Raw genomic sequence first — 27,285 nt, 5'->3', positions numbered from 1 at the left:
TTAGCACCGATATAGAATTTTATTCTTGAAAAGTTGGTGTATTCAAGTCTTTACTGTGTCAACAAATTGCATATCTGCTTTCACTGGACATCTTCACAGGTTTTGAAAACGATCAAAAATAAACAGCACAACACAGAAGCGTTAATTGTCCCTTAGCAACCTCTATGGATGATAAAGTTGTGCTTTCTGAACATTTAACCAGTTTGACCTAACTCTCTATGTACTGTATATGGCTCTGGCTAAAACTAGTAGCACAACAGATGTTAAGAACAGTATTATTACGGACTTCAGATTACATCAACAACAATTTCCTAATCTGGATGAAAAATGAGGTTGGCTATTTACTGAATAATAATTGGTTGTTCAATCCAGGGTTGTGTGTTTGTTGTTGTATCAAAAACAAAAAAACAAAAACATAAAAACTATCAATCAAACAATATATATTTTGTATATAATACTTTGCTAAATCCCAATGATATTTATTGTATTGGATCTAGCCACTGTACAGGTCTAATTTCCAGATCTAAATTTAAGCAAACGGATGACAAAACTTTCACAAGCTTTTTTTTTTGATTTTTTATTGTTTTGTTTGGCGGAGAGAGCGAGACAGAGAGAGAAAGAGATCCAAAACCATAGTGTTGAATAGTTCAACAGCTACAGTATAAAAAAATAACAGCATTTCGGATCAAAGATCCTCTTCCTGCAGGGATGCCTAACAACAAGGTCATAGAAATCCATCTCTGTACCACAATACGACAAAACACAAAAGACAGCTGTTTAACCCTGAAACTTTTTCATTCTGCCGTCCATGCCAGCCTGTTCATCAACGTTCTTGCGCCAGTCACCAACTGCATCCGCTGCCTGCATGACAGAAAGTTTGTGATAGACATGTCAAAGACATATTGAGGATATAATATCAACTGATCCTTTCATATAAAAAAAAGATTTAGTAATTTAGCAGATGTTTTTATCCAGAGTGACTTACAGTAATGAGTGCATACATTTCTATTTGTACTGGTCCCCCACGGGAATCAAACCCACAACCCTGGTGTTGCAAGTGCCATGCTCTACCAACTGAGCCACATTGGACAATCGAAGCTCAGTACAGATTCGGTACACAGTACTTTCTGCTTTGCAGGTTTCCACACAAATACCCACCTCCTCTTTGACCTCCTTCTTCACTTCTTTCAAGTTGGCTCTGAAATCCATGGAAGCCTTGTGCTTGGTGCCCAGCAGAGCCTGGAGCATAGCATCAGCAGACATACGCACTTTCTTCAGGGCTGGCTTCTTCATGCCCTGGATCTCAATCACTTTCATCTTCAAGTCCTCAATCTGGGAAGTGAGAAAGTCAGGAGAAAGATTAGATTTGCAGAATATGTTTCAATATGAGGAAAGATACAAGATACAATACAATCTACCTCTTTGTCAGCCTTATTCACTTTTGCTTCTGCGTCATATCTTTCCTCATCTACCTTGTCGATGGTATGGGCCAACTTTTTGAGCATTTCCTGTTGGTACACAAACACATCAGTCATAGAATTTGTAACACAAACTATCTTCTCCTGAAGGAATCATTCTCTCCAGGCAACAGTTATTTAGAGTAAAGGAATTGGAGTCTGTGTACTTAGTATGCAAATACACATTGCTTACTACAAGAACCACCAATGGCCTAGAACATTGGACTAGATGTGCGAAGCTTGTGTAAACGAATGAATGACTAGTATTGTACCATCAGCGCCGCTTGATCTCCAGACAAATCCAGGGCAGGGATCTCAGCCATGAAATTCTTTTTCACCTGCTCCGCCTCCTTTTTCTCCACTTCAATCAGCTCAAATGCTATCTGGAGCACCAAGCTCTGGAGAACAAAAAACAAAGTAAGGCCAAACCCAGTCTACAACATAGTATTGGTGAACAAAATGTGACTTAAGGTGGAAATCTTTGATTGCTACATAAATGTTTGGACTTTTAAATTAATAATATATACCCATATATTACAACGAATTTTGCCCACTAGATTATCTCCAGTGTGTCTCTTGTTAAACCATCAATGTGCACTGAATTCACACATGCAGCTGATTTCAACTGCAACAACATTGGCAACTGATTTGCCACTCCCTAACTCAGATGTTAGGATAATGTTTTTAGCACAGATGATCCATTATAATGACCAGATACGTTCTAGTGTCTGCTCTAACAATGAAAAGAAATGTCTTCATGGAAGGGAGTTGGGAGGAGGCACGATTAGGTGGGAACATTCTAGCCTATGAGTGGCAGATATGTGTGTGAACAACAGGCACAACGGTTTCCACTAATTACAACAGCCACAGAGTCGAAATTGGCTACATTGTAAAGATTCATGAAAACAAACATTTGCTTTTTGGTCTTCATTTAAGGTTAGGGTTAGGCACAAGGTTAGCAGTGTGGTCAAAGTTGAAAATGACCTTTTATGAAGATACATTTTAGAAATGAGCAGAGTTTAGGAATTTGTGGCTGTGGTAACTATTGGTGACCAAGCACATCTCCAATATAAAGTGGTTTTTTTATCTCAAAGTTGCTGGGATGTCACTTGTCCTACGTATATCAATACACTCCTAACAATCTTATCATTGTGAAACTTCTATTCGATCAAATAAGCCACACGTAGCAAATAAGCCATTACAGGTTTGTTAACCAAATTCAACACTTTCTCATTGACCGCCATATAAAAACTCATCACTTGGTGAGCGAAAAAAAATCGGAATAAAATGCCACCTGCTAGAGAAGACAGGTTATCCCTCTCGCTTCGCCTTTTCCTCTGGGCTTTTCAAGAAAATGTTGCCCTCTGGTGTGTATTATCATTGGAACAATTTGTTCTGGCAATTTTACCTAAAGCCGGTTTATCTATATAGCAATTTCGTATTACTAAACTAAAGTATTTCATTTTTTCATTTACCATGGCAAATCTACTATGGCAATATATCATACCCCACACATTGCATGAATGGAAAAATCTTGCTGTATGAATATTTTTTCTTTTCTAATGTATGTATGTAATCCATTAATGATTTTACTTGTCTGAATCTAATATGGACATTTCTTATCAAAAGTTGGAAATGAAATATTCCTGAACTGTAGGCTACACATTTGACATTTGAAACTAAATTGTGTTGTATTTTGAATTAAATTGCATTCTAATAAAATTATTTAAAGTTGCACAAATTACTGTATATTCCATTTTTTTTTATTTAGATGGTGGTTAGGCTGGTATAAGAGTAGCCTAACATTTCCTATGTTTTATGGCAGGCAAAGATTATTTCTTTATAGGTGAACCTTTATATTTTCTTACAGGACAAGAAGACCAGTAGTTCTACTGTGGTATAAATGCCTCATGAACTTAGCTCAACTGTCATGCCCCATCAGAAGCCAAAATATATGCTTGTTTACGCCATTGTTTGTAAATAGTGTTAACTGTAAACAAACATTGTATAGCCCCCAAAAAATAGCCCGATTTTGATATCATGAATGGTCCTTGTATCCATGGCTCTGTCTATGAATTTGAGAGTGGTTACATTTGTCCAGGCCCAAACCATTTTTTATTTATTTATGAAAAAACCACACGTTTTAGCAATTTAGTAGATGCTCTTACCTAGAGCGACTTACAGTAAGTGCATAAATTGTTGTACTTTTCTTTTTTGTACCGGTCCCCCGTGGGATTCAAACCCACAACCCTGGCGTTGCAAGTGCCATGCTCTACCAACTAAGTAAGCCATGCGGGACTATCCCTTAGCTTTTTACCAAAACAGTGGTGAGGTGTTCACTGTGTTATTGTTTGAAGTGCAGATTTCCTCTTTAAAGTATTAAAGAGGGGCCTCCCGAGAGGGGAAGTGGTCTAAGGCACTGCATTGCAGTGCTAGCTGTGCCACTAGAGATCCTGGTTCGAAACCAGGCTCTGTTGCATTTGGCCGCGACCGGGAGACCCATGGGGTGGGGCACAATTGTCCCAGCGTCGTCCGGGTTAGGGGAAGGTTTGGCCGGCAGGGATGTTTTTGTCCCATCGCGCACTAACGACTCCTGTGGCGGGCGGGGCACAATGCACGCTGACATGGTCGCCACGTGTACGGTGTTTCCTCCGACACATTGGTGCGGCTAGCTTCCCGGGTTAAGCGGGCATTGTGTCGAGAAGCAGTGCAGCTTGGCTGGGTTGTGTTTCGGAGGACGCACGGCTCTCGACCTTCACTTCTCCCAAGTCCGTACGGGAGCTGCAGCGATGGGACAAGACTGTAACTACCAATTGGATACCACGAAATCGGGGAGAAACAGGGGTAAAAAAAAGATATACAAAGTATTAAAGAGGTTAAAAGTTTTTAAACTAGTCGTGTGAAAGCCAAAACTAATCTACTCAAGTACTGGGTATTGGTGTGCCTGTAATGATTCTTTCAGACAATGGACCACAATTCATTGTATTCATTTACCTTCAGATGATGCCTGCGACTCGATGTCATCTTTTTTCTATGAAGAAAGGTGGATTTTACATGTTGTTAGGGATATAAGCGCTATTTGCATTACTGAGAGAACTTATGGCTGGATCAGACATGTTTTGTGTCAGGCTGAAAGTCTGGAATGCAACTTTTAGTGAATAAAAAAAAATATGCCAAGACTTACTCCGACATCTTGGCTGTTCTTGTGCTTCACACGCTGAATAGAAGACAGGAAGAGAGAGAACTTGTTTTGATATTTATGATATAAACCTTTTATAATATCATTAGGGTGCAATACGTTCAAAAGCAAGAGACATGTCATGTCTAAAGATCATGCTGTGATATTTAGCTGAAGATTGATAGGGTTTCACACGCTAACAACCATCAACCATAAAAAAAAGTCAGAGATGACACCTGACTCTATCGGTCCAGATTTAGCTCGCTCATAATTGCTCCAGACTCTAGCTCTGAAAAGGGATAATGTTTCCCCTAAGAACCTAGTTTGGCCAAGTGTTCCCCAACAGACTTTAACTGCTGCTGCCTTCAAAGACACACGTCTCGATTTATGAACCTGCCGCATGGGAATGTATCAGAAAAGCCTTCCTAATCACATAAATCAACAGCATCTTCTTCATTCTGCAGACAGATGTGTTGGTGTTGAATAAAGATAGTCACACTTAATCAACTAATATAATGGTTTGCTATTTTCCCTCCCCAAGATTACAGTAAGTCTCAGTTAAAAGTTAATTCAAACATTTTCAAACCTCAAAAATGTTTTGATGTGGAGATGAGCCCTCATCCAATTCCATCTGTTGTCTGGATCCAGCTACGTGACTGAGTTTTAAGTTAATTAGAAAGATAGGCCGTGTCTAAAGGGATTTAACTAATTAATTAGACCACTTTTGTGAACTGAGAACATCTGACACTTTACTTTCCCATTCATTCATAATCTAATCAAATCAATTATTTACATTTCCAATCATCGAATTAAGTCAAGTATACAATTTAGCAAGCCAAGACTGATGAAAGATCACTCATGAAATACAACTGGTTTACCTTTCTCTTCTTGTTTAACATTACACATACATAGCAATTAACATGGCACAGCATGCTGTCTATTATTCCGTTTCCCAAAGCTGTTACACCATCCAACTCCTCAAATAAACACATACAAACTTTCTGGATTTAGGTTAAATGTATTTACCAGCTTTGACTGCAAGAGTAACACCCCTAACCAGAAACCTAGCCAAAGTTTCACAATCTTCTATCTACCTCTATACACCTGAATACAAACACAGAGGCCATGGCTCACATCATTCTGTCAAGACAACTTCATTTTTCTATCAGTATCCACTGGCTGTCAGAGGGAAAACCGGACATGTATACACCTGTATTGCCAGGTGAATACATCTGTTCCATATGTTCAATTTGTAATGATCCATAAGGTGATGTACAGTAATACAGCAATGTGCAATGAGTGTGTTTGATAGTTAAGATTGACATCTGTTGGGAGGCTTTTTAGTCTCTTTCTATTTCTTTGTGCTTTTAATCCCAGTGGTGCTACACACTCAAAGAGTGTGATAGAAAGACAGGAAAAGAGAGATTCTCACCTATGAAAGGAAGAGGTAGAGGGCAGGACACACCTGGAGGAAGAAGGGAAGACTAGCACACTGGCAAGCAACAGGCAGTGAAACAGGAAACACGGTATATATGGTGTCGGATGATACATCAGCAGAAGCACTGGGTCCTCTTTATGGAAGTGGTTTCCGTGTCAGACCAATGGAACATCGAGCTCCTGAAATACATTCTGCCCAACCCTGTTCACCTCATATTATTTCCTTCAAGATGTCTTCCAATGTGTGCTCTGGGCAGTGAGTATAGAATTACAGTACAGTATGGGAGTGATAGGGGAAGTAATTATAGATATGAGTGAAGTTATTCTATGTCTATGATATTCACGGGCAACATGGATAACAAATGTAAGTATTGGAAAAAATTGACTTTCAGTTCCTTTTGGATGTCTAAATATGTAATATAAAAATGTTATTTCTAAAATCTCTATGACTTGAAGTTGGAATCTAATTAAACAAGTGAATCATAGTGATGTAATTAAACAAGTGAATCATAGTAATCTAATTAAACAAGTGAATCATAGTAATGTAATTAAACAAGTGAATCATAGTAATGTAATTAAACAAGTGAATCATAGTAATGTAATTAAACAAGTGAATCATACTATCAATTCCAGAAAACGAAGTACTTTACAATCTTAATACATTTTCAAAAGTTGTACTTTTGTCCTAACAATGAAGTACTCAGAAATTGTATTGACATCTGAAATTAATTTATTGTCTTAAAGACGAAACACAATCTAAAAAGTTGAGTGCTTAAGCAGGCCCACATATAACAAATATAGATGAACAAAATAATTAATAACACATAACTGAAGTGCTACTCTACTCATGATTCTGCTTGGTTACACATTACACTTGGTTACAAGTGCAGATTGCCTTTGTTTGTTCAAAACTCATTAACTTCCTCCCTTTTTCCATTGGCATACTTTCAATTTGAAAGGTTATGGGGGGATGTTTGATGAATGTTTGTCAAAGATGACATGCTTGTTTGTTGGTCAAAGAGGAATCAGAGTCAGAGAAAGAGGAGAGAGTGGGGTAGAGTGAATGAAAGAAAGAGGAAGGGTCATCAGAAAGAAAAATTATGTTCTATTATACTGACATCTTGTGGTTTATAATTCAGATTTGTTTATACAGTATTTTGATAGCCTTGACCCAAGCTGATCTAGGCTGATCTAGGCTTCTCCAGAATAGGGTTGCAAAACTTTCCCAAAATGTCTAGGTTTTCCAGAAATCCTGATTGGAAGATTCCCGAAATTAGAAGGGAAGCAAGTCAACTTTTTTGCAACCATACTTTAGAACATCTTACATCCAAAAGCATTGAGGGACCAAATCTGAAAGGGGTAACAAAATTGAACACAATACAGGACCACGAAATGTATATCATTTCACCATGTTGCTGACATTTATTTAATTACTGCAGTTTGGCAGTTGAATATATTTCCGATAAGCCTATACATTTGGAAAATATGTTACAATTCAATGATAGTTTACAGTTAGTATAAGTGCTTATCAGATGCTATACTCTAACTCTCTAACAGTACCACAAAATAATGAAAAAGATAAATGAATCACTCAGTAGCCTCCATAGTTTTGAACACCAAAACTAATTCAATCATTTATGTGGACTCAAACTTCTTCTTCCTGCCATCCATGCCAGCCTGTTCATCAACGTTTTTACGCCAGTCACCAACTTCCTCCTGCATGACACAAAGTTTATGATGTGACATTTTCAGTGTTTGAGGATATAATATGAAACACATGTAACTGATCTTTTCATCAAAGCTCTGAAAACGTAGGACAAATGTTGCCATCTCCTACAGTGCTGTGATTCTCTGCTCTGTAAGATTCCACACAAATACCCACCTCCTCTTTGACCTCCTTCTTCACTTCTTTCAAGTTGGCTCTAAAGTCCATGGAAGCCTTGTGCTTGGTGCCCAGCAGAGCTGCAAGCATAGCATCAGCAGACATACGCACTTTCTTCAGAGCTGGCTTCTTGATGCCCTGAACCTCAATCACTTTCATCTTCAAGTCCTCAATCTGGGAAGTGAGAAAGTCAGGAGAAATATTAGATTTCCAGAGGTATATGTTTTCAGGATGAGGACAATATGGAATGCAATGTACTGTACCTCTTTTTCTGTCTTCTTCACTTTTGCTTCTGCGTCATATCTTTCCTCATCAACCTTGTCGATGGTCTGGGACAACTTTTTGAGCATTTCCTGTTGGCACACAAACACATTACATATGATTTGTAAAAGGCACCAGAGCACCAGCGTGGCACCAGCATCTAAAGTCTGTGGAATGAACAACTTTCTGCAGGCAACAGCTATCTAGAGAGAGAGCTGATAAAGGCTTTGCCTTACACTGAGTGTACAAAATAGTAGGAACCTTCCTAATATTGAGTTGCACCCTCTTTTTTGCATTCAGAACAGCCTCAATTCGTTGGGGCATGGACTCCATAAGGTGTAGAAAGCGTTCCAGATGGATGATGGCCCATGTTGACTCCAATGCTTCCCACAGTTGTGTCAAGTGGGCGCCGGAGGGGATGGCTGCCGTTTTACGGGCTCCTAACCAACTGTGCTATTTTGTTTGTTTTTTTCGCATCGTTTGGAACTCATTTTGTACATCATTTTGCTGCCACCGTCTCTTATCACTGAAAAGAGATTCTGGATAGTAGAACAGCAATTAGTCACCTCGAACTGGATGAGGATTTTGTCTTTAATGAGACCGACACAAAGGATATACTGCTTTGTCAAAACAAGGCCCAAATCCCCCAAATCCCTGTCATCAAAAGGGTGAGGAGGACAGGGTGCCTTGTAAGAATTTGCAGACAAGTAGGTAAACCACCACTACCCTCTGTATTATTGGCCAACGTGCAATCATTGGAAAACAAAGGGGACAATCTACGTTTAAGACTAATCCTACCAACAGGACAATAAAAACGGTAATATCTTATGTTTCACCGAGACTTGGCTGAACGACGACACGGATAATATAGCTGACTTCTCTGTGTTTCGGCAGAACAGAGCAGCTACGTCTGGTAAGATGAGGGGTGGGGGTGTGTGTCTATTTGTCAGTAACTGCTGGTGCTCGATGACTAATGTTAAAGAAGACCCGAGGTATTGCTTGCCTGAGGTAGAATACCTCATGATAAGCTGTAGACCCCACTATCTACCAAGAGAGTTCTCATCTATATTATTTGTAGATGTCTATTTACCACCACAAACCGATGCCGGCACTAAGACCGCACTCAACGAGCTGTATAAGGCCATAAGCAAACAATAAAATGCTCATCCAGAAGCGGTGCACCTAGGGACTTTAACGCTGGCAAACTTAAATCCGTTTTACGTTATTTCTAACAGCATGTCACATGTGCAACCAGAAGAAAAACTCTAGGCCACCTTTACTCCACATACAGAGATGCATACAAAGCTTCCCTCGCCCTCCATTTTGGCAAATTGACCATAATTATATCCTCCTGATTCCTACTTACAAGCAAAAACCAGTGACTCGCTCAATACCGATGTGGTCAGATGATGCGGATGCTACAATACTTTTTTGCTAGCACAGACTGGAATATGTTCCGGGATTCCTCCAATGGCATTGAGGAGTATACCACCTCTTTCACAGGATTCATCAATAAGTGCATCGACGACGTAATCCCCACAGTGACCGTACGTACATTTCCCAACCAAAAGCCATGGATTACAGGCAACATCCACACCGAGCTAACAGGCTAGAGCTACCACTTTCAAGGAGTGGGACACTAATCCCGACACTTATAAGAAATCCCACTATGCCCTCAGATGAACCATCAAACAGGCAAAGCATCAATACAGGACTAAGATTGAATCCTACTACACCGGCTCTGATGCTCGTCGGATGTGGCAGGGCTTGAAAACTATTACGGACTACAAAGGGAAACCCAGCAGCGAACTGCCCAGTGACGCGAGCCTACCAGACGAGGTAAATGCCCTTTAAGCTCGCTTCAAGGCAAGCAACACTGAGGCATGCATGATAGCACCAGCTGTTCCGGACGACTGTGTGATCACGCTCTCCATAGCCGATGTGAGCAAGACCTTTAAACAGGTCAACATTCACAAACCCGCGGGGCCAGATGAATAACCAGGACATGTACTCAAAGCATGTGTGGATCAACTCATAAGTGCCTTTGCTGACATTTTCAACCTCTCCCTGGTCGAGTCTGTAATGCCTACTTTTTTCAAACAGAACACCATATTCCCTGTAGAAAAAAACGAGGAGGAAAGGAAGCGCTGCTAAGGTACACAATAGTAGATTTTGGTAGACAGAAGGTGCTCTTCGGTAAAAGGGGTAAATTGGTTATCAAAAAGAAAGGAGGACCAAGGCACTCTTCATATAATTAATTAAAATGCCTTCATTTGTATGGCATGTTCAATAGAAACAAAGTTTAAAAAATCTGACGCGTTTTGGCTGCATAGCCTTCGTCAGGGAATACAAAGAAATGATAATACAATGTCCTCTTTTGAACAGCTTTTTCCAATCAGCCCTAATTAGAAGAGGGAATGGTTACAAAATTGATTTGACAACACCTAGTAAGCAATAATATACACATTAAAAATGAAATACTGTAGATATGTTATCAACATGTTTTACTCCAAGCTAGAAGCATCAGAATGCCTAGAAAGGTAGTTCTAACCTTAAATATGACTGGGCAAAGTCCCGAGAAAATAGTCCCTGTGCCAAAGAAAGCTAAGGTAACCTGCCTTAATGATTACCGCCCCGGTAGCCATGAAGTGTTTGAGAGGCTGTTCATGGCTCACATCAACAGCATCATTCCAGAAACCCTAGACCCACTTCAATTCGCATACAGCCCCAACAGATCCACAGATGACGCAATCTCAATCAAACTCCACACTGCCCTTTCCCACATGGACAAAAGAAACACATATGTGAGAATGCTGGTCATTGAGTACAGCACCATGTTCAACACCATAGTGCCCACAAAGCTCATCACTAAGCTAAGGACCATGGGACTAAACACCTCCCTCTGCAACTGGATTCTGAACTTCCTGCCGGGCCACACCCAGGTGGTAAGGGTAGGCAACAAAACATCTGCCATGCTGATCCTCAACACTGGGGCCCCTCAGGGGTGCGTGCTTAGTCTCCTCCTGTACTCCCTGTTCACCCACGACTGCATGGCCAAGTACAACTCCAACACCATCATTAAGACGACACCACAGTGGTAGACGAGGAGGTCAGAGATCTGGCAGTGTGGTGCGAGGACAACAACCTCTCTGTCAATGTGAGCAAGACAAAGGAGCTAATCGTGGACTACAGGAAAAGGACGGCCAAACAGGCCCCCATTAACATCGACAGGACTGAAGTGGAGCAGGTCGAGAGTTTCAAGTTCCTTGGTGTCCACATCACCAACAAACTGTCATGGGCCAAAGATACCAAGATAGATGTGAAGAGGAAACGACAACACCTTTTCCCCCTCAGGAGACTGAAAAGATTTGGCCTCAAAAAGTTCTACAGCTGCACCATCGAGAGCATCCTGGCCAGTTGCATCACCACCTGGTATGGTAACTGCTCGGCATCTAACCGTAAGGCGCTACAGAGGGTAGTGGGTACATCTCAGTACATCACTGGGGCAAAGCTTCCTGCCATCCAGGACCTATATACTAGGCAGTGTCAGAGGGAGGCTTAAAAAATGGTCAATGACTCCAGTCACCCAAGTTATAGACTGTTCTGTCTTCTATCGCATGACAACGGTAATGGAGCGCCAAGTCTTGAACCAAAAGGCTCCTTAATAGCTTCTACCCCCAAGCCATAAGACTGCAGAACAAATGGCTACCCGGACTATTTACACTGACCCCCACCCCCCCACCCAACTGCTGCTACTCGCTGTTTATTATCTATGCATAGTATTGCCTCGTTATTGTTATGTACATTTCTTGTGTTTCTTTTTTCATTTTCATTTTTTACTTTAGTTTATTTAGTAATTATTTTATGAACTATTTCTTGAACTGCATTGTTGGTTAAGGGCTTGTAAGCATTTCACGGTAAATTGGTTGTATTCGGGGATGTAACAAATAACATTTGATTTGTTTTGATGTCCTTTGTGTGGAGAACCCTACTTGATACACACAGGAAACTTTTAACCATGAAAAATCCAGCAGTGTTGCAGTTCTTAAAACACTCAAACCAGTGCGCCTGGCACCTACTACCATACCCCATTCAAAGGCACTTAAATATCTTGTCTTGCCTATTCACCCTCTAAACAGGCACACATACACAACCCGTCTCAATTGTCTCAAGGCTTAAAAATCCTTCTTTAACCTGTCTCCTCTCCTTCATCTACGCTGATAGAAGTGGATTTAACAATTGAAATCAATAAGGGATCATCGCTTTCACCTGGACTCACCTGTTCAGTCATGGAAAGAGCAGGTGTTCCTAATGTTTTTTACACTCAGTGTACATTGTGATATATTGAATAAATTAAAGTAGCTTTGTGGAACTTGTAAAGGATTGAATGACTAGTATCATACCATCAGCATTGCTTGATCTCCAGACAAATCCAGGGCGGGGATGTTAGCCATGAAATTCACTTTCTCCTGCTTCATCTCCTTTTTCTCCTCTTCAATCAAATTGGCTGCAATCTGGAGCATCAAGCTCTGGATGACAAAGACATATAGTGAGGCCACCCAGTCTAGTACTTGGTTTGGTGTACATTTATGACACACTAGCTTGTTTCAGATGCTTAAAGATTATGAAGAACAAAGAGATGCGTATGTACATTGTCATACCTAGAGACAAATACTGCTTTTAAGCAAACCCATCAACAAAATTCAATTTTTGCACCAAACTCGCTGAGCACACCATAAAAATACTTAGAGTGCCTTCAGAAAGTATTTATACCCCTTGACTTATTCCACTTTTTTTAATGTTACAGCCTGAATTCAACATTTCCCTGATATATCTATACACAATACCCCACAATGACAAATTAAAAACATGTTTTTATAAATGTTTTCAAATGGATTGAAAATGAAATACAGAAATATCTCATTTACATAAGTATTCACACCCCTGAGTCAGTACTTTGCACATTTGGCAGCTATTACAGCTGTCAGTCTTTCTGGGTACATCTCTAAGAGATTTCCACATCTGGATTGTGCAACATTTACATATTATTATTTTAAAAATTCTTCAAGCTCTGTCCAATTGGTTGTTGATAATTGCTAGACAACCATTTTCAGGTCTTGCCATAGATTTTCAAGCAGATTTAAGCCAAAACTGTAACTCGGCCACAGGAACATTCACTGTCTTCTTGGTAACCAACACCAGTTTAGATTTGGCCTTGTGTTTTAGGTTATTGTTCTGCTGAAAGGTGAATCCCCCAGTGTCTGGTGGAAAGCAGACTAAACCAGGTTCTCTAGAAATGTGCCTGTGCTTAGCTCCATTCCGTTTATTTTTTATCATGAAAAACACCCCAGTATTTAAACAATGAAACCTCTCTGATCTTTGTGGTTGAATCTGTGTTTGAAATTCACTTCTCGACTGAGGGACCTTGCAGATAATTGTATAGCTGGGGTACAGCGATGAGGTAGTCATTAAAAAATAACGTTAAACACTAATATTGCACACAAAGTCCATGAAACTTATTAGGCGACTTGTTAAGCAAATCTTTACTCATGAACTTATTTAAGCTTTTCATAACAAAGGGGTTGAATACTTATTGGCTCAAGACATTTCAGCTTTTCATGTTTAATTAATTTGTAAAAATGTCAAAAAACATAATTCCACTTTGACATTATGGTATTGTGTGTAGGCCAGTGACAAAAACTATTAATTGAATCCATTTTAAATTCAGACTGTAACACAACATAATGTGGATAAAGTCAAGTGGTGTGAATACTTTGAAGGCACTGTAGAAAGTTGTCACAATGAAATGTGTTGGTTTACCTTCAGATGATGCTTACGGCTCGAAGTCATTCTTTTCCTGTGAAGAAAGGGGAGTTTGACATATAATATTGTTATATACATGACTAGTTAATATGCTGAGGGGACATAACTGGTCAATACGCTGACCAAGGGTTGTATCAATGATATTCTATGGCATGCTGCATAGAATAGAAAGGTCATAAATATCTCATTTACCTTTTCTTTTTTCAACAACAACATGAGAAAAGTAAGAGGCAAACCCAATAGTTTCTAGAGAGTTTAGGAGCAATGTGGTATCATTAGTGGAGTTATGTATTCTACTCAATTGCTATGCAATTAAAACATTTAGCCCTAAGTAAATATTAACTTTCACATACTATACATGTGTATATTTGCCCATATTAGGGTATGGTTTAGACATAGTAGCAATTGGTCGATTTGAGGGTTAGGGTTTGCTGTTTGTTTTCTGTCTGCCTGTCTACCTGTCTGCCTGTTTGTTTTGGTATAAAAGCTCCATTACTTTCTAACACCAAACTGTGGCAAACAACAAGGTAATGGATACTTACTCAGACATGATGGCGGAATGTGTGCTTCAGACCCTGTAACAAAAAGACACAACAGTCAAGAAAAATGTTTTTAGCAATAGTGTGCAATGCAGGGTGCTATCTGCCTAAAGTTAGCAAAGGCTCTTGTATCCAGCTCAAGATTGATTAATGAACACTGACTGCTAATGGAACAATCTGGACTCTTCAAGGAAGGGAGGGAAACCTGATCCTTTTTACTGATAAGACATTTTGGAGCAATTATGATCAGGCTACATTTGGACAGCTGGAGACTGGAGTCACCCATGACATTCATGGGCTGTTATTTCATTGATGCCATTAATAGACAAAACCTCAGCAGGCGTCATGGTCCTGCTCTACCCTGAGAACATCTTGGGTATCACTCATGCCAATGCAACTTGCGTCCTCAGCAAACCCTATCAGTATCTCTTTGAAAAGTCCTTTCAATCAAATACAGTGTGGTCATCAGAATGACTCAAATGTTGTAAGACACTGTTATTTAACCACACTTCAGCAATGAATATCAATGTTAAGAATAGGATATACTTTTCTTTGTCTTAATGAATTAAGAACCTCTCTGTTTTCTGTAGTTACTAATCAATGACACATTCAGTTCAAATAGGTTCACATTCAGCCATATCAATTGATGAAATAAATGGTACTATTATACTTCAGCAAACAGAGAAATAGTGAATAAAAACTCTTGCAAGCACATCCTTTTCCAATCTGTCAACTAGGATCATACACGGCGAGCAAAAGTTGCTTTAAGCTGTTACTTTCTAACGCAAGATAGACATGTCATAACTATAGAGATTCCATACTTCAAGAGAATTATACTTTAATATAATAATAATATAGTCCATTTAGCAGGTGCTTTTATCCAAAACAACTTACAGTCATGCATGCATACACTTTTGGTATAGGTGGCCCCAGTGGCAATCAACCCCACGACCCTTGGCGTTGTGACCTACCAAATGTTTTTAGCCCACACCCAGTTCTTAGCTGTAACCCAAGAGGAACTGGCCACGAACCAATGGCCCCAAAGCCCCATTCAGTAAACACTGTCTGCTGTAACCTGGTTATCGCACACTAGTTATAATCTAAGTTTTAGATCTCCATCACAAATCCCATATTGTTACCCATAACAGTTATTCACATTGAATATTGGAGCAACATAAATCACTCAAAAAAGAGAAGTGTTAAATACCACCTAAAGAAAACAGAAACTCAACTCTTTGGTATGTGGATAGCTAAGTCAACGTCTTCAACCACCTTCCACGCTAGAGTAAAGCCTGTGAGCAGGAGCCTTCACCCCCATGGGCCACATCATTCTGTCTAGACAAGCTAATTTGTCTCTCATAGTATCCACTGGCTGTCAGGAGGAAAGCATGATATATTTACCTCAATGTATTCACCTGTACTGACAGGTAAAATGTAGTGATCTTGTGACAGACGTCACTTAGTGTGATAATTTCCAGATGCCATCTGTAAATGTAGCCATGAAATCACTTTATCATCAGTCTACATGTGCACCCACTGTGTAAGTCTTCAAATTAACAGGTAAAACTACGACCCACTGTGTGACTGTATTTCGTTATTTATCAATAAGACACATCCAGACTTTATTTTCTGTAATAAAGATCAGTGAGGAGGAAAAGAGATGTTCTCACCTATGAGAAGAGGAGGACAGGACACACTCTGGTGAAGAAGGGGAGACACTGGCAAGTCACAGGCCAAGAACAAATCAAACAGGGTTTATATGTAGACTAGTGATGAATCAGCAGAAATCTAGGACCTTCTTATGGTGGTGGACACTACTTAGGCCAATGGAACTGCGAGCTCCTGAAATACCACCAACCCTTTCCTCCAACTCATATCATAAATTTCCCTTCATTCAAGATGTCTCCCAAAACCTGAGCTGCCACTTGGCTTCCATTCCTACAGTGTTGGAAGGGATAGACAAAGCCATCCCAGCTAAGCACGGACAACATGGATAGAGAAACCTGGTTAAGCAAGGGACAACATTGATATATTCTTGGAACTATTTTGGTTGAATGATGAAAAAAATCAGAAAGCAATTGTTGAAGGGGCAATCTGCAGTTCAAACGATAACAAAGTGAACACCCTGCCACTGTTTTGCAGGGCTAGAGTTCCTCATTGCAGTGCACTAACTTAATAATATTAATTGCAATGCCTGCAAATTAAATATCTACAAATAATGACAAATTCCTGAGAAAAAAGTGGGCAAGCAAATAGCCCTCTGTTGCTCAAAGGTGAGATGGGATCGGAGGTGGGGAGAAAGAGCGAGAGATTAAGAGAGAGAGAGCGGAGAAGGGAGGGAGAAAAGAAGAGGCAAGGAGAACAGAAGCTCTATGACATTTTGTGGTTTATGGTTTATATATTTATACTATTATAAATTGTTTAATAATTAAATGACTAAGTGTTTAATTAAATCGAAATAATATTTTAAAATATTAATTAACATCTAAAATGTTTAACTAAATAATGCAATCGTGATTGAGTTAAAGAACCTAGATGCAGCTGTCAGGTATCAAATTAGCTTGACACATGAGATCACATGATCTGCTGGTTTTTTATTGTGGGTTTTCGGTTGCAAGCAAGTTTGTTTTAATGCGTAGGTGCATGTAATCTGCTGTTAATAGCATTTTAATTGATAGATAATTACTTTATTACTAAGGTAAATTTGATGACATCATAATGATGACAAAGTTGTCTCCTACTAATGATTTGCCTGCTTTTTAGCAATGGCATCGAATTTCCAGGCCACTATACTGTAAAACAATCATTGGCCCCTATTATGAATGACTTTGCACCACTCCTTTTCTGGAGTCACTATGGCTGAGAGTGTCTTGAAAACATTCTTAACAATGGCGTGACACAACCGAGTGACGTAGGTGCAACACTATCAATCCTGAGACGCCAGCAAAAATGTCCATTTCATTTAGTAGCCTTTTATATGCATGTCTAGCCCTTATGTTTAGCCTCACAATGAAGGGTTTTACCATTTTCTTTTCAGGAAAACCAGGGCTACAATTAAAACACAAAACAATTTGACATAGACAGTTGACAAATGTCAATAAAAAAAATGTCAGCCCAAGAAAAAAAACCGGATAAAAATGATTTTATATGAATGCTTAAGTATATAAATGGTTTGCTCAGTGGGAAATTAATATTGAACTAGTCAGTGACACTCGTGTGGAGTTTGGAGTTTGTGATAGCAACTATTCGAGCTTATTACAGTATTATAGACACTATGTCCTGGGATTTCCTACACTCTTCTATGTAGAAGAACCCTTTACCTTCTGACTCTTGTGTCGCTTGTTTGCATCACAGAGCAAAACTTATATTTTCGTCAGTTGTCTCACCAATTTATTTCAATTGACTGATTTCTTTATATGAACTGTAACTCAATAAAATCTTAGAAATTGTCAAGACCGGCGGTATTTGTTTCCAGGGTGAGGACAATATGGAATACAATCTACTGTACCTCTTTGTGTGCCTTATTCACTTTTGCCTCTGTGTCATATCTGTCTTAAAATGTATCAATTGAAAATGTGGGTTCACAGCTACAATCCAGATGTGTTGGTCATTACTGAGACGTGGTTAAGAAAGAGAGTTTTGTGCACTGATATTAACCTTTTTGGTTATAACCTTTTTCGACAGATCTTCCAAAGGTGGTGAAGTGGCAATCTTTACCAAGGAGCACCTTGAGTGCTCTGTCACCAAGTATGTCACCCAAACAATTTGATATGCTGGTTTTAAGCATTATGAATTAAGCATTCAAATAGCTCTTGGTTGACTGTTGCTGGATGTTATCGTCCACCATCAGCACCGGCCTGTACCCTACCTGCCCTAAGCTCTCTCTTGGCCTCTTACACTAAGTCTGAGATTGTCCTGCTAGGTGACCTAAACTGGGACATGACTAAACCACCTGACCAAGTCCTAAAGCTTTGGGACTCCCTAAATCTTTCTGAGTATTACCAATTCCACAAGTTATAACACCAAACACCCAGAAAAGGCTACTCTTCTTGATGTTATCCTCACAAATAATCCTGATATTAGTTTGGTGTTTTCTGCAATGACCTTAGTGTTCACTGTTTTACAGACTGTGTTCGTAATGGCTTCTCAGTTAAACAACCTGTCCTGATTTGTCATTGCTAAAAAACTTTAATGAGCAAGCCTTCCTTCATGACCTGGCCTCTGTAAATTTGTATACAATCAGCTTGATCCCCCTCTGTCGAAGACACTTGGACCTTATTTTTTTCTATTTGTTAAACCTCTTAGGGCTAGGGGGCAGTGTTCGGAAGTTCAGATGAATGATGTGCCCAAAGTAAACTGCCTGTTACTCAGGCCCAGAAGCTAGGACACGCCCCATAAAGAAAATTAGAATTAAAAAAAGCTTCAGCCCCTGGTTCGACCGTGATCTGGCAGAGTTCCTCCACCTCAAGAACACCATTTGACAAAGGCTCGGCACACAAATAGTCAGGCTGACTGGCTGTCGTTCAGGCAAATGATAAATAATTGCACTCAGGCTATCCGGTAGGCCAAAGTTAGTTGCTTTAAGGAGCAGTTCTCTCCCTGTGGGTCTAATCCCAAGAAGTTCTGGAAAACGGTGAAAGACCTGGAAAATACACCCTCCTCCTCACAGCTACCCGTGTCCCTTAATGTTGATGATGTGGTTGTTACTGTCAAGGAGCGCATGCCTGAGCTCTTTAATCACCACTTCATTAAGTCAGGATTCCTATTTGACTCAGCCATGCCTCCTTGCCTGTCCAACATTTCCTCATCTCTCAGCCCTTCTAATGCGACTAGCCCCAATGCTCCTCCCTCTTTTTCCCCTGCCCGGGTACACAGTTTCTCCCTGCAGTCGGTCACTGAGTCCGAGGTGCTAAAGGCTCTCCTTAAACTTGACCCCAAGAAAACATCTGGTGTTAGGAAGCTCTCCTTTACATTTATATGCAGATGATACAGTCTTACACTCAGCTGGCCCATACCCGGATTTTGTGTTAAACGTTCTACAACAAAGCTTTCTTAGTGTCCAACAAGATTTCTCATCCTTAACATTGTTTTTGAACACCTACAAAACAAAGGTCATGTGGTTCAGTAAGAAGAATTCCCCTCTCCCCACCGTTGTGATTACTCACTCTGAGGGTTTAGATCTTGAGGTAGTCACCTCATACAAGTACTTGGGAGTGTGGCTAGACAGTACACTGTCCTGCTCTCAACAAATATCCAATCTGCCGGCTAAGGTTCAATCTAGACTTGGTTTCCTCTATCGTAATCACTCCTCTTTCAACCCAGCTGCCAAATGAACCCTGATTCAGATGACCATCCTACCCATGCTAGATTACGAAGATGCAATTTATAGATCGGCAGGTAAGGGTGCTTTCGAGCAGCTAGATGTTCTTTACCATTCACCATCAGATTTGCCACCAATGCTCCTTATAGGACACATCACAGCACTCTACAGTATACTCCTCTGTAAACTGGTCATCTCTGTATAACCAACGCAAGACCCACTGGTTGATGCTTATTTATAAAACCCTCTTAGTTCTCACTCCCCCCTATCTGATATACCTAATGCAGCCCTCATCCTGCACATAGAACACCCTTTCTGCCTGTTAAAGGTCCCCAAAGCACACACATCCCTGGGTCACTCCTTTTTTCAGTTCGCTGCAGCTAGCGACTGGAGTGACCTGCAAAAAAACACTCAAACTGGATAGTCTTACTGACACTTGTGCCTGCTTCGCGTAATGTATTGTTGTCTCTACCTTTTTGCCCTTTGTGCTGTTGTCTGCCCAATAATGTTTGTACCATGTTTGTTCTGCTACCATGTTGCACTGCTGTCATGTTGTGTTGCTACCGTGTTGCTGTCATGTTGTGTTGCTACCATTCTGTGTTGTCATGCGTTGCTGCCATGCTGTGTTGTTGTATTAGGTCTCCTTTTATGTAGTGTTGTGGTGTCTCTCTTGTCATGATGTATGTTTTGTCCTACATTTTTATTTTTAATCCGAGCCCCTGTCCTTGCAGGAGGCCTTTTGCCTCATGGCAGGCCGTCATTGTAAATAAAAATGTGTTCTTAACTGACTTGCCTGGTTAAATACATTTTAAATATATATATTGTCCTCATCAAACTCGTTGATGGTCTGGGCCAACTTTTTAAGCAATGTGGCACCAGTGTCTACACAGTGTGTCTCTCAATGGTCGGGTTCAGCTTTTTGCACAGATTCTAAGGAGGAAGTTTAAGATAGATACATTTCATTCAATTCATTTCATTTCTATGCAAATCAAATCCATCCAAAAGAAGTTTTAACACATACTGCAAAATCAATATGTAGCACGGAAGATAATTAAGTTAGGATTTTGTGGTACCCATTGTATGAATGGTTTTATATGTCAGTTATTCAAAGCAGATCAAATGAGAATAAACTGGTCAGAGTGGTACGATACCTGCAGCTCAGGAAGACCCCCAGGCATATCTGGGAGCAGAGCAGTTATCTTCTATATACACTGCATTTTCCTTTACTGCTTCTTCCTCCAGCAGGTCTTGGGCAATCGAAAGCATCAAGCTCTAGAGAACAGGGGGAGAATGGGTGTTAGAGCAGCTTTACACAGACCAAGACAAAGAGTTGCAAAGAAAAAGAGTTGCAAAGAAAAAGCCATATCGCAGACTGGCAAATAAAAAGAAAAGATTAAAATGGGCAAAAGAACACAGCCACTGGACAGAGGAACTCTGCCAAGAAGGCCAGCATCCCGGAGTCGCCTCTTCACTGTTGACGTTGAGACTGGTGTTGTGTGGGTACTAAACTCAGCAAAAAAAAGAAACGTCCCGTTTTCAGGACCCTGTCTTTCAAAGATAATTAGTAAACATCCAAATAACTTCACAGATCTTCATTGTAAAGGGTTTAAACACTGTTTCCCATGCTTGTTCAATGAACCATATACAATTAATGAACATGCACCTGTGGAACGGTCGTTAAGACACTAACAGCTTACAGATGGTAGGCAATTAAGGTCACAGTTATGAAAACTTAGGACACTTTAAGAGGCCTTTTTACTGACTCTCAAATACACCAAACGAAAGATGCCCAGAGTCACTGCTCATCTGCGTGAACGTGCCTTAGGCATGCTGCAAGGAGGCATGAGGACTGCAGATGTGGCCAGGGGAAAAAATTGCAATGTCCGTACTGTGAGACGCCTAAGACAGCGCTACAGGGAGACAGGGCGGACAGCTGATTGTCCTCGCAGTGGCAGACCACGTGTAACAACACCTGCACAGGATCGGTACATCCGAACATCACACCTGCAGGATAGGTACAGGATGGCAACAACAACTGCCCGAGTTACACCAGGAATGCACAATCCCTCCATCAGTGCTCAGACCGTCCGCAATAGGCTTAGAGAGGCTGGACTGAGGGCTTGTAGGCCTGTTGTAAGGCAGGTCCTCACCAGACATCACCGGCAACAACGTCGCCTATGGGCACAAACCCACCATTGCTGGACCAGACTGGACTGGCAAAAAGTGCTCTTCACTGACAAGTCACAGTTTTGTCTCACCAAGGGTGATGGTTGGATTCGCGTTTATCGTCAAAGGAATGAGCGTTACACTGAGGCCTGTACTCTGGAGCGGGATCGATTTGGAGGTGGAGGGTCCATCATGGTCTGGGGCGTTGTGTCACAGCATCATCGGACTGAGCTTGTTGTCATTGCAGGCAATCTCACCGCTGTGCGTTACAGGGAAGACATCCTCCTCCCTCGTGTGGTACTCTTCCTGCAGGCTAATCCTGTCATGACCCTCCAGCATGACAATGCCACCAGCCATACTGCTCATTTTGTGCGTGATTTCCTGCAAGAGGGGGATGTCAGTGTTCTGCCATGGCCAGCGAAAAGTCCGGATCTCAATCCCATTGAGCACATCTGGGACCTGTTGGACCGGAGGGTGAGGGCTAGGGCCATTCCCCCCAGAAATGTCCGGGAACTTGCAGGTGCCTTGGTGGAAGAGTGGGGTAACATCTCACAGCCGAAACTGGCAAATCTGGTGCAGTCCATGAGGAGGAGATGCACTGCAGCACTTAATGCAGCTGGTGGCCACACTAGATACTGACTGTTACTTTTGATTTTGACTCCCCTTTGTTCAGGAACACATTATTCAATTTCTGTTAGTCACATGTCTATGGAACTTGTTCAGTTTGTGTCTGTTGTTGAATCTTTTTATGTTCATACAAATATTTACACGTTATTAAGTTTGCTGACAATAAACGCAGATGACAGTGAGAGGGCGTTCCTTTTCTTGCTGAGTTTATAAATATACATACACTATCGGTCAGAAGTTTTAGAACACCTATGTTTACTATTTTCTACATTGTAGAATAAAAGTGAAGACATGAAACTTTGAAATATCACATATGGAATCACGTAGTAACCAAAAACGTGTTCAAAATATATTTTAAACATATCAAAATATATTTTATATTTGAGATTCTTCAAATAGCCACCCTTTGGCTTGATTACAGCTTTGCACAATCTTGGCATTCTCTCAACCAGCTTCATGTGGTAGTCACCTGGAATGCATTTTAGTTAACAGGTGTGCCCTTTTAAAAGTTAATTTGTGGAATTTATTTCCTTCTTATTGTGTTTGAGCCCTATTTGGTAAAAGACCAAGTCCATATTATGGCAAGAACAGTTCAAATCAGCAAAGAGAAATGACATTTCATAATTACTTTAAAAAATAAAGGTCAGTCAATACGGACGATTTCAAGAACTTTCTTCAAGTGCAGTCGCAACAACCATCAAGCGCTATGATGAAACTGGCTCTCATGAGGACCGACAGAGGAATGGATGACCCAAAGTTATCTCTGCTGCAGAGGAGATGTTCATTAGAGTTACCAGACTCAGAAATTGCAGCCCAAATAAATGCTTAACATAGTTCAAGTAACAGACACATCTCATCATCAACTGTTCAGAGGAGACTGTGTGAATCAGGCCTTCATGGTCAAATTGCTGCAAAGAACCCACTACTAAAAAATAAGTCTTTGTGAGACGTGGTGTGGGTGAATGGATGATCTCCACATGTGTATTTACCACCGTGAAGCACGGAGGAGGAGGTGTTATGGTGTGGGGGTGCTTTGCTGGTGACACAGTCTGTGATTCAAGGCACACTTAACCAGCATGGCTACCACAACATTCTGAAGCGATACACCCCATCTAGTTTTGGCTTAGTGGGACTATCATTTGTTTTTCAACAGAACAATGACCCAACACACCTCCATGTTGTGTAAGGACTATTTTTACCAAGGAGAGTGATGGAGTGCTGTATTTAAAAAAATATATATATTATTTTTTAAATCTTTTATTTAACTAGGCAAGTCAGTTAAGAACAAATTCTTATTTTCAGCCTAGAAACAATGAGTTAACTGCCTTGTTCAGGGGCAGAACGACAGATTTTTACCTTGTCAGCTCGGGGATTCGATCTTGCAACCTTTCGGTTACTAGTCCAACACTCTAACCACTAGGCTACCTGCCGCCCCATATAAGATGACCTGGCCTCCACAATCCCCCGACCTCAACCAAGTTGAGATGGTTTGGGATGAGTTCGACTGCAGAGTGAAGGAAAAGCAGCCAACAAGTGCTCAGCATATGTGGGCACTCCTTCAAGACTGTTGGAAAAGCATTCCAGGTGAAGCTGGTTAAGATAATGCCAAGATTGTGCAAAGCTGTCATTAACGCAAAGGGTGACTATTTGAAGAATCTCAAATATAAAATATATTTTGATTTGTTTAGCACTTTTTTGGGTTACTACATGATTCCATGTCTTCCCTGTAGAAAATAGTAAAATAAAGAAAAACCCTTGAATGAGTAGGTGTTCCAAAACTTTTTACTTAAAGTGTATATATATATTTTTTTGCTTTTCTTTCAACTTCCCTAAATTGTTGTTTTTTCCTCCTAACTGTTTCGAAAATACAATTTACGTACAGTTTGGAGAAATGACAACACTCCAAAGAAGTCGAAAACAAGCGAATAGTTCCAAAAAGTTAAATATCAGTTATTTTTTTAAAGAATGCTACAATCTTACTCAAACAAAATGCAACTTGTTTTATTAATTCATGAAACAACAAGGTTTCATATTCTGACAATTGTTTATATTTAATTTCTATGCATTCCCGACATCTAGAAGACGATCTATTCAGGAAAATACATTTTTGCATAAGATTACACAGACATAGCGGAAGCAAAACATCCAGGTAACAAGGTTCCCTTGAGCATCTTCATGCATGCAATCTGCCTACGAAGTAAACTATTCTTAGTGACCAAGATGGCTCAAACTATTGAGCTAGCTATACTTCCTGAATAGCTAGATTCACATTTGGTGACGCAAAACAATCCAGCAATGAAATAAAAGCAATTAAGCATTTCAATTCCTTAACATCTGTCAATCATGTGCACATAATGAATCATTGCAAATAACATATTTTACATACAAAACTAACTAAGGTGTGCATACAGACCTATATTTACTTCCACAATTATACTGTATGCCATTTAACAGACGCTTTTAACCAAAAGCAACTTAGCTGTCATGCATGCATAGATTTTTTGCGTGGCTGGCCCTGGGAATTTAACCCACAAGCCTATCATTGCAAGCACTGTGCTCTACCAACTGAGCCATAAAGCACCACACTTCAACTGAGATCTTAATACCTCACAATATGCAGAAACCAACAGTTAATACACAACTGCAATACTAGACACAGTTCAAAACAGAGAGACAGGAGCACATTATGGATGCTGGAGCACTATCAGATCCCACTATAATCCTCACCTATGAGAGAAACAATGATGAGAAATGAAGAGCAGCTGTGAGAGGATGGCAAGACACTGGCAGATGAACGAGGCAGTACACAGTATTAAATGCTAATAGTGGATGCCAGTTGTTTATCCCTCCCTCTACATGGTAATTTTTCCTACGGTCTTTATGGTAATAGAAAATGATGCTGCCGGCCCCCTGCAGCCTGATATACTGCCCTGTCATGCCCTGTAATATCATCATACCCTGCCATCCGCAAGCAAAGATGGGCTCTTGCATTATTCTACATCATGAGAGGTAACACGTGTCATGAGGGTCAGTCTGGGCCCCAAGCTTAAAATAGGCTCCACACTGACCAACCAGATAACTACATTATCAATAATATTTTCACGTCTTGCTCTGTAACATAAACAATAAAAAACAACATGCAACTGCTTGTCACAATTTCATCCCTCTCTCTATATGTATATCCCTCTATAGCTTTCTTGTTGTGATTGAGTTTTAATCAATTAATGTTAAATAATGTGGTCATAGTAGACCTACACTACAGAGCCAGATGTTATACGTGTTGGAAATAGTGGATCTTACTATTTAGAGTCGCTGACACCCTTCGCTGTACTTATGTATTGCGGCGGTGCCTCAGGATCTTATGGTAGGATAGGTAGGGGGTCTGATCCATACTTTGACCACATCTATACTGTTTATTTACTGTAGGTAATTTGGTGCTCGAATTACCTTGCTAACCGTGTAGGCCTAGTCCCATATTCCCCAGCCATGTAACTAAAGGCACAACGTCTGGCAAAACGATCTGCCAAAATGTAATGGTCCCTCCTAGCCAAATGTATTAGAATATGTGGTGGCAAATATTTCTGCGGCTCTTTATAAGATATTGTAGGCATCCTCTAATTTGGGGAGAAGGGCTCCTCTATATTAGTGACATGCAAACTTGGAATGCAACGTTTGCTTAATGTGAAACTGTAAGGGAATCTGTCCATTAAAGACACAGTCGGTTAAATTTGATATCCAGTGAAAAGTGCCACCTTGAAAGTAAGAGGGACGATTTTGCAAATGGGCCTTACAGCAACCAAGAAGTAGAGGCAGAGACTAAGACAGACACCAAGACGTAGAGACAGGGGAATCATGCACCCTATGGTTTATCAGTTAATATATAGAAGATATTGTCACGCATTGTTTACACAGAGTTATGATCCTGTAGAGTTCAACAATGCAATCACACAACCATTTCCTTTTCACCTCATAAAGCACCATGATCTAAACAGTACTTACATCACTCACCCAATATCCTTTTTCCATTAGATGTCTCAATTGTTCATGTAACCAGACTGAATTCTACACTGTAATTGACAATAAAACCAAGGCACTTGTCAATAAATCACATCAAAGCTATTGTAAGTAAAAGGTAAAGATAGGTGTACCACACTGATGGTCGCTGTATTGATTCGTTTTTACATCGTCCAGCAAACAGGTTTCTTATTTCTTCCTTACCTGCAGTTGTGTGAGCTATGGTGGGGCAGTAGAGGGCATCATACCCATGCTAGTCCTCCACTGTCTTGCTCTCACTGCATCGGAGATGTCACAAGATACAGCACCAACCTATGGTGTCACAAGACACAACAAACCATAACTTTTTCATCATGAATACTCAACTACCCTTGTCAACACATGCATGCTGATTTTTGTGTGAGAAATACTAACAATCATATATTCTGTAACTCTTTAAGCTTTATAGCATGTATTTAAATGTACTTTGTTTACAAACATTGGAGTAAAGCAAGCTTATATTTTGGGTTCTGATGGGGCACAACACTTGAACTAAGTTCATGAGGCATTTATAAGAATTATTCTTCAAGAGTCAATGGGTA

The 27,285-nt window shown here is 40.3% G+C and overlaps 2 protein-coding genes across 3 annotated transcripts; both read right to left on the bottom strand.

Moving 5' to 3' along the window:
• Positions 1 to 6,296, bottom strand: LOC106561017 (troponin I, fast skeletal muscle). The gene is made up of 7 exons (XM_014124565.2): positions 6,068 to 6,296; positions 4,642 to 4,674; positions 4,452 to 4,488; positions 1,730 to 1,855; positions 1,419 to 1,508; positions 1,159 to 1,332; positions 1 to 861 (listed from the first exon to the last, which is right to left on the bottom strand). Exons 2-7 carry the CDS (start codon positions 4,647 to 4,649, stop codon positions 778 to 780), a joined length of 519 nt encoding a protein of 172 aa, XP_013980040.1. The 5' UTR covers positions 4,650 to 4,674; positions 6,068 to 6,296; the 3' UTR covers positions 1 to 777.
• LOC100136569 (fast myotomal muscle troponin-I) lies at positions 4,642 to 25,426 on the bottom strand. Of its 2 annotated transcripts, NM_001123659.1 has the most exon segments (9): positions 7,522 to 7,719; positions 7,721 to 7,788; positions 7,955 to 8,128; positions 8,218 to 8,307; positions 12,619 to 12,744; positions 14,036 to 14,072; positions 14,581 to 14,613; positions 21,049 to 21,169; positions 25,418 to 25,426. In NM_001123659.1, coding segments are annotated over 7 exon segments (519 nt in total). In that variant the 5' UTR covers positions 14,589 to 14,613; positions 21,049 to 21,169; positions 25,418 to 25,426; the 3' UTR covers positions 7,522 to 7,703.
• Between the last annotated feature and the right edge of the window lie 1,859 nt (positions 25,427 to 27,285).

This window comes from Salmo salar, chromosome ssa10 (assembly GCF_905237065.1).
Source record: "Salmo salar chromosome ssa10, Ssal_v3.1, whole genome shotgun sequence".
Taxonomy (NCBI): domain Eukaryota; kingdom Metazoa; phylum Chordata; class Actinopteri; order Salmoniformes; family Salmonidae; genus Salmo; species Salmo salar.
The sequence above is the reverse complement of the archived record's forward strand: the minus strand, read 5'-3'. Positions and strand labels throughout refer to the sequence as shown.